The 8191-nt window shown below is 42.8% G+C and overlaps 1 protein-coding gene and 1 pseudogene across 2 annotated transcripts; both read left to right on the top strand.

The window, feature by feature from the left end:
- Positions 1-1036: 1036 nt before the first annotated feature.
- LOC102855087 lies at positions 1037-1492 on the top strand (annotated as a pseudogene). The gene has a single exon (XR_439040.1). The product of XR_439040.1 is annotated as a myosin, light chain 6, alkali, smooth muscle and non-muscle pseudogene (transcript).
- A 5447-nt stretch (positions 1493-6939) lies between these two features.
- Positions 6940-7732, top strand: LOC102862016 (60S ribosomal protein L7a-like). Its single transcript, XM_006902501.1, has 2 exons — positions 6940-7164; positions 7208-7732. The coding sequence occupies exons 1-2, from the start codon at positions 6940-6942 to the stop codon at positions 7730-7732; spliced, it is 750 nt and encodes a 249-aa protein (XP_006902563.1).
- Positions 7733-8191: the final 459 nt, after the last annotated feature.

Here is an 8191-nt window from a genome sequence, read left to right as displayed (position 1 = left end):
AAAAAAGGCATTCATCTTGAGAACAGAAACTAGGCAAGGATGCCCATTATCACCTCTCCTATTCAATATTGTATTGGAAATATTGCTAGGAGAGGGCCTGCCTCTCTTCCACTGATCTTCCATCTTTCCTAGCATGATTTTCCTTTGCAAGGAATAGTCCCTTCTAGCAACATGCCCACAGTATATGAGACTAAGCTTTGCTGTCCTTGTCTCTTAGGAGCACTCTGGCTGGACATATCTGTTTGTTCTTTTGGCAATCCATGTACATGATATTCAAAAATCTTCTTCAACACCGCAACTCAAAGGTATCTATTTTTCTTCTGTCATCCTTATTCATTGTCTAGCTCTCAGATGCATACGAAGTGATATAAAAATTCATGGCCTGAATCAGGTGCACTTCAAACTGACATCTTTGCTCCTCAGTATGTTGGAGAGACCTTTGACACGCAGACTTTCCCAATGCAATATGTCTTTTAATTTCCCTGATGCTAGTGCCAACAACTGTAGAGTAAGATGAGGTCATTGACAATGTCAATCTTTTCTCCATCTATCATGATGTTACCTGTTGGTCAAGTGGTTGAGATTTTTGTCTTCTTGATGTTATGATGCAATCCTTATAGAAGGAAATTCAAAGAGTTTATTTCTTGAAGGAATGATTTCTAAAATAACTTATTATTCAAGGAATTTATTGAAGGAAATCTATTTGATTCCTTGCAAATGGATGTCCTGCTAGGAAAGATGGAAGGTCCATGAAGGAGAGATTGATCTCCTGCAGCAAGAGTTTCAAGTCCTCCTCCCTGTCAGCAAGCATGGTGTGTCATCTGTATAAGCACAGATGAAGGGAATACATAGAGTCACTGTACCAAAAAGAATTGGTCAATACTAAAACATTTCAGGAGGAAGCATTTGATCAAGAGCCAATGGTAACGAAGGAAGAAGTTCAAGCTGCACTGAAGTCAAAGACCCATATTTGTTATTTTAAAAAAAACTTTTCTAGATTACTGCAGGAAAAGGTCCCAATACCTGAGCGCTCAAGATGTGTGACTTCACCAAGGACCAGACCGCAGAATTTAAGGAGGCCTTCCAGCTGTTGGACTGAATAGGTGATGGATAGATCCTGTACAGCCAGTGTGGAGATGTAATGAGGGCCCTGGGCCAGAACCCCACCAACGCCAGGGTGTTCAAGGTCCTGGGAAACCCTAAGAATGATGAAATGAATGTGAAGGTCTTGGATTTTCCACACTTCCTGCCCATGCTGCAGACTGTGGCCAAGAACAAGGACCAGGGCGCCTATGAGGACTGTGTTGAAGGCCTTCGGGTGTTTGACAAGGAAGGAAACAGCACTGTCATGGGCGCTGAAATCCGGCATGTCCTTGTCACACTGGGTGAGAAGATGACAGAGGAAGAAGTAGAGATGCTGGTGGCAGGGCATGAGGACAGCAATGGTTGTATCAACTATGAAAAGCTCGTCTGAATGGTGCTGAATGGCTGAGGGCAGCCCTTCCTGTGTCCCCAGAGCCCCATGCCTTCTCCTATGTGAGACTGTATGTAGTCCTGAGAGCCGCCTAGGCTGTCACAGCTCCTTTCCCATCTTGTAGCTCTCAGATAATACTTGCCAGCAGCATTCACCAAATAAACTTGCCCTATGCCCAGAAAAAAAAAAGTTCTCTAACAATGGATTATCAAACAATATAATGAATATCACATATAAGCAAAATATTGCTGAAGATCATCCTAAAACAGTACATTGACAGAGGGCTACCAGAACTTCAAGCTGGGTTTAGAAGAAACCTTGGCACTGGATCTATCATTACTGATGTCAGATGTATATTGGCAGAAAGTAGAGATTGTCAGAAAAAAGTCTGGGTTGTTTTTTTTTACTGTGTGAATCATAACAAATTATGGTTAACAATGAACAGAAGGGAAATCTCAAAACATTTAATCATGTTGGAGAAGTTCGATATCAGCAGTAAAAACAAGACCAGGTGCTGATTGTGGAACAGACCATCTGTTCATAAGCAAGTTCAAATTAAAACTAAAGAAGGTTAAATCATATCCACAGAAATCAAAATTTGACCTGGAGTGTATCTCCCATTATTTTAAAAACCAACTCGGGAATAGGTTTGAGTCCTTGAAAACTAATGAATGAAGACTAGATAAACTGTGGGAAGATATCAAGAATATTGTTCATGAAGAATCCAAAAAGTTATTACAAAGAAGAAAGAAGAAAGACCAAAAAGGATGTCAGAAGAGATTCTGAATATTGCACTAGAGCACTGAGAAGCCAAAACAAAGGGAAGAAGTCAAGAAGTTAAGGAGCTGAATAGATTTCAAAGGCTGCTCAGGAAGACAAGGCAAAATATTATAATGAAATGTGCAAGGAGCTGGAGTCAAAAATCAAAAGGGCCAAACTAGCTCAGCATTTCTTAAACTGAAAGAACTAAAGAATAAATTCAAGCCACAAGTTGCAATGCTTAAGGATGCTATGGTCAGAATATTGAATGTTTCAGGAAGCATTAAAAGAAGATTGAAGGAATATACAGAGTCATTGTACCAAAAATGATTGGCTGACACAGAAAAATTTCAAGAAACAAAATATGATCAAGAGGCAATGGTGATGCAGGCTGTTCTGAAGGAGTTGTTGTTGTTGTTGTTGTTGTTGTTGTTGTTGTTGTGTGTCATCGAGTCACTTGAGACTCATAGCAACCCTATGTACAACAGTCCTAAACTCTGCTCTGTCCTGTACATTTGCTCCAATACACCCATCCTGATTACCCCAGTCACTGAATCAATTCACTTCATAGAGGGTCTTCCCCTCCTGTGCTGTCCCTATACCTTCCCAAGAATGATGTCCCTCTCCAAGGACCGGTCCTTCCTTACAACATGTCCAAAGAATGTCATACGAAGCCTCAGAATCCTTGCCTCCAAGGAGCAGCCCAGTTTAACCCTCTCAAGGATGAATCTGCATTCCTGGGCTTTATTTTTTTGCCAAGTCCTTCGGGTGTTTGTTTGTTTGGTTTTTTATGTACAACAAAAACATGAAGGACTTGGCAAATAATAAAGTCTTAGGAAGTGATGGAATACCAATTGATGTATTTCAGCAAACAGATGCTGCCCTGCATGTGCTCACCAAATTGTGCCAAGAAATTCGGAGGACAACTACTTGGCCAACTGACTGGGAGAGATCCATATTTATTCCCATTCCAAAAGAAGGTGACCCAGCTGAGTGTAGAAATTATCAAACAATATCACTAACATCACACACTAGCAAAAACTTGCTTTAGATTATCAAGAAAAGAGAAGAACAGTACATTGACAGAGAATTACCAGAAATATTAGCTGGGTTTAGAGGAGGTCGTGGCACTAGAGACATTACTGCCAGTGTCAAATACATCTTGGCAAAAAGCAGAGATTACCAGAAGAATGTCTATCTGTGTTTCATTGACTATGCAAAATCATTTAACTGTGTGGATTGCAATCTCAGAATACTTGATCGTGCTTATACAAAACCTGTGCTTGGACCAAAAAAGCAGTCTTCTCATAAGAAAACACTACATTGTTCAAAATCAGCAAAGGAGTTCATCAGGGATGTATCCTGTCTCCGTACCTTTTCAATCTGTATGCAGAACAGATAATTCAGGAAGCACGGCTTTATGAAGAGGAGTGTGGCATAAGGATTGGAGGAAGACTCCTTAACAACCTAAAATATGCAGATGACAAAACCTTACTTCCTGCAAAAGGTCAAGGACTGTAATCTTCAATATGGATTGAAGCTCAACATCAAGAAGACAAAGATTCTTACCACTGGGCCAACTGGCAGCACCACATTAGATGGAGAAGAGTTTGAGGTCGTTAACAATTATGGCTTGCTCAGATCCACAATCAACACTCTTGACACCAGCAGTCAGGAAATTAAAAGACAAATTACATTGGGAAAATCTATTGTCATGGACTTCTCCATAGTGCTGAGAAGCAATGTCAGTGTAGATACAAAGGTGTGCTTAACCAAGGTCAAGGTTTTCTCAATTACTATTATGCTTCAGAGAGTTGGACAATGACTGAGGATAACAGAATAAAAATAGATGCCTTTGAGTTGTGGTGCTGGAGAAGAGTCTTAAACACACCATGGACTGTCAAGAAAACAAAGAGGTATGTTTTGGAGACTAGGATTTTGAAGCTTTTTCTCACTTACTTTGGGCATGTGGCCAGTAGAGATCAGGCCTTGGAGAAGGACATTGTGGTCAGAAGAGTGGATGGTCAGAAGAGTGGGGAGGAAGACCCCAGATGAGACGGACTGATACAGTAACTGGAGCAATGAGGGTTGGTGTGTCAGAGTTAGTGAGACTGGCTCAGGACATGGAAGGGTTCAGAGCTGCTGTACATAGGGTCGCCATAAATCACAGGCGATTCAATGGCACATAACAATAACATACCATAACAAGCTGGGAAGCAGGAGCGATATCTACTTCCTAAGTAACATGCCTCCAGAAACTCCATGAACTTTGATAAATGTTGATGGTTGTAGAGGAGCTTTGGGCCTTTTGTTCATGGGGTCGCTATGAGTTGTGCTTGACTCAAAGGCAATCAACAACATATAAAACATTAGCTATTAAAGAGATACAAATCAAAACAACAATGATATATCATCTTACCTCAGAAACACCAGAAAGTTCAATAAAACCAACAACAAATGCTGGCTAGAGTGTGGAGAGATTGGAACTCTCATACGCTGCTAGTGGGAACATAAAATTATGCAATCACTCTGGAAAACTATTTGAAACTTCCTTAGGAAATAGGGAATACCATCTCTGAAGGTATCAACCCCTCTATATATCCTAAAAAAATTAAAGCTGCAACATGAACTGATATATATGTTTACACATGTTCACTGTATTATTCACAATACCAAAGTGATGGAAACAATCCAAGTGTTTATGAACAGACAAATGGCTAAAGACAATATGCACAGTCACAATGAAGTATTATGGAACACTAAAGAGAAGAGTATCATCCAGAAAAAGTGCAAAAGGTCATTACAAAGGTAGAGGAGGAAGAAAAGACCAAAACGGACGTCAGAAGAAACCCTAAATATTGCACTAGAGCAGCGTGAAGCCAAAGCAGAGGGACAAATTCAAGATTAAAGAGCTGAACAGAAGATTTCAAAAGATGGCGTGAAAAGACAAAGTAAAATAATACAATGAAACGTGCAAGGAGCTGGAGTTAGAAAATCAAAAGTGTCAAACTCACTCAGCATTTCTTAAGCTCAAGGAACTGAAGAACAAATTCAAACCTTGAGTTGCTATACTTAAGGATGCTTTGGGCAGAATATCAAATGATCCAGGAAGTATTAAAAGAAGATGTACCGAAAGGAATTGGCAGACACAGAAGAATTTCATGAAACAACATATAATAATAAGCAAGAGCCTATGCTGATGAAGAAGTTTAAGCTGCTTTGAAGGAATTGGCAAAAAAGAAGGCCCCAGGAATAGATGGTATACCAATTGACATATTTCAGTTAACAGATGCTGCCCTAGATGTTTTCATCAGGTTGTGTCAAGAAATCTGGAGGACAACCATTTGGCCAACTGGAAGGGATCTATTTTTGTTCCTATTCCAAAGAAAGGTGGTCCAACAGAGTGTGGAAATCATCGAACGATATCACTGATACCACATGCAAGCAAGATTCTGCTGAAGATTACCCAAAAACGGCTGGATCAGCACATCAGCAGAGAACTGACAGGCTGGGTTTAGAAGGGGTTGTGATACTAGGAATATTGTAGCTAATGTTAGATGGATCTTGGCTGAAAGCAGGAAGTACCAGAGGAATGTCTATCTGTATTTTATTGATTATGCAAAGGTGTTTGACAACAAACTGCAGCTGACTCTAAGAAGAATGGGAATCCCAGAACACTTGATCGTGCTAATGCAAAACCTATACTTGGACCAAGAGGCAGTCATCAGAACAGAGCAAGGAAACACTGCATGGTTCAAAATTGGAAAGGGTGTACACCAGGGATGTGTCCTATCTCCATACCTTTTCAACCTATATATAGAACAGGTCATCCAAGAGGCTGGGCTCTGTAAGGAGAAGTGTGGCATCAGGATTGGTGGAAGATTCATCAACAATCTGTGTTATGCAGATGACACATCTCAGCTTGCTGAAACTGAAGAGGACCTGAAGTGCTTGCTGCAGAGGGTCAGGGACTGCAGCCTTCAATATGGATTGAGGCTCCATGTCAAGAAGACAAAGATTCTCACCACTGGACCAATTGGCAGCATCAGGATGGAGGTGAAGAGACTGAGATTGTTAACAGCTTTAGTCTGCTTGGCTCCACAATCAACACCCTTGGCACCAGCAGCCAGGGAATTAAAAGACGTATTGCGATGGGAAAGTCTGCTGTTAGAGACCTCTCCAAAGTACTGAAGAGCAATGGTGTCTCTCTGGAGACTAAGGTACACCTGATACAGGTCATGGTCTTTGCAATCACTTGTTATGTGTCAGAGAGTTGGAAAATGACTAGGGAGGACAGAAGGAGAATTGATGCCTTTGAGCTGTGGTGTAGGAGAAGAGTATTGAGTGTACCATGGACTACTAAGAAAGCAAACAGATTCATCCTGGAAAGGGTTAAATCAGGCTGCTTCTTGGAGGCAAGGATTCTGAAGCTTCATCTGACATACTTTGGACATGTTGCAAGGAGGGACCAGTCCTTGAAGAGGGACTTCATGCTTGGGAGGGTTGAGGGACAGTGCAGGAGGGGAAGACCCTTTATGAAGTGGATTGATTCAGTGACTGGAGTAGTGAGGGTGGGGGAGTCAGAGACAGTGAGACTGGCACAGGACAGAGCAGGGTTTAGGGCTGTTGTACGTAGGGTTACTATGAGTCGCAGATGACTCGATGGCACATAACAACAACAAAGAATAATAGGGCATCTGCCCAAGATGCTAAAGGGAAAGAAGGCCAAGGGGAAAAAAGTGGCCTCAGCGCCTGCCATAGTCAAAAAGCAGGAGGCCAAGAAGGTGGTGAATCCCCTGCTGGAAAAAAGACCTAAAAACTTTGACATCAGGCAGGACATCCAACCCAAAAGAGACCATTCTCGCTTTGTCAAATGGCCCCGCTACTTCCGACTGCAGTGGCAGAGGGCAATCCTCTACAAACGACTCAAGGTGCCTCCCGCCATTAACCATCAGCCAGGCCTTGGACCGCCAGACTGTTACTCAACTGCTGAAGCTGGCCCACAAGTACCGACCAGAGACCATGATGGAGAAGAAGCAGTTGCTGCTGGCCCGGGCTGAGAAGAAGGCTACTGGCAAAGGTGACACCTCCACCAAGAAACTCCCTGTCCTCCGTGCAGGGGTGAATACAGTCACCATCCTGCTGGAGAACAAGAAGGCCCAACTGGTGGTGATCACACATGATGTGAACCCCATAGAGCTGGTGGTCTTCCTGCTGGCCTTGTGTCAGAAGATGGGCATTCCCTACTGTATCATCAAGGGCAAGGCCAGGCTGGGCTGTCTCGTCCACCAGAAGACCTGCACCACTGTTGCCTTCACACAGGTGAACCTGGAAGATAAAGGCGCTCTGGCAAAGCTGGTAGAAGCCATCAGGACCAATTACAACAGATATGAGATCTGCCACCACTGGGGAGGCAACATCCTGGGGCCCACGTCAGTGGCCTGCATCGCCAAGCTGGAGAAGACCAAGGCCAAAGAACTCGCCACCAAACTGGGCTGATGTACACACTGACTAATCTGTACATAAGAATAAACTTATTCCTCCATCTGCCAAAAGAAACGAATAGGGAGCTCTGGTGGCCTAGTGGAAAAAGCTGTGCTGTAATGCTAAAAGCACATGGTTCAAGGCCACCAGTTGCTCCACGGGAGAAGGATGGAACTCTCCTCCTGTGCAATTAACTGCCTCTGAAAACCCCCCAGAGGGTCAACTATGGGTCTGTTCCAACTCTAAAGTACTCAACAACAACAAGGAATAATAGTCGGAGCTCTGGTAGCCTAGTGGTAAGAAGCTGTGCTGTAATCCCAAAGATGTTGTTGTTATGTGCTGTCTAGTCGCTTGCGACTCATAGCGACCCTCTGTACAACAGCTCTGAACTCTGCTCTGTCCTGTGCCAAACTCATTGTCTCCGACACACTCATCATGATTGCCCCAGTCACTGAATCAATTTATCTCCCAGAG

The sequence above is a fragment of the Elephantulus edwardii genome, unplaced genomic scaffold (genome assembly GCF_000299155.1).
Source record: "Elephantulus edwardii isolate Elephantulus edwardi_28Jun2011 unplaced genomic scaffold, EleEdw1.0 scaffold00418, whole genome shotgun sequence".
Lineage (NCBI taxonomy): Eukaryota > Metazoa > Chordata > Mammalia > Macroscelidea > Macroscelididae > Elephantulus > Elephantulus edwardii.
This window is presented reverse-complemented; position numbering and strand designations above follow the sequence as displayed.

Coding starts and splice junctions, on each gene's coding strand:
- LOC102862016 (XM_006902501.1), top strand. CDS start 6,940: ATGCTAAAGGGAAAGAAGGCCAAGGGGAAAAAAGTGGCCTCAGCGCCT. Junction 7,165..7,207: donor TCCTCTACAAACGACTCAAG/GTGCCTCCCGCC, acceptor TTGGACCGCCAG/ACTGTTACTCAACTGCTGAA.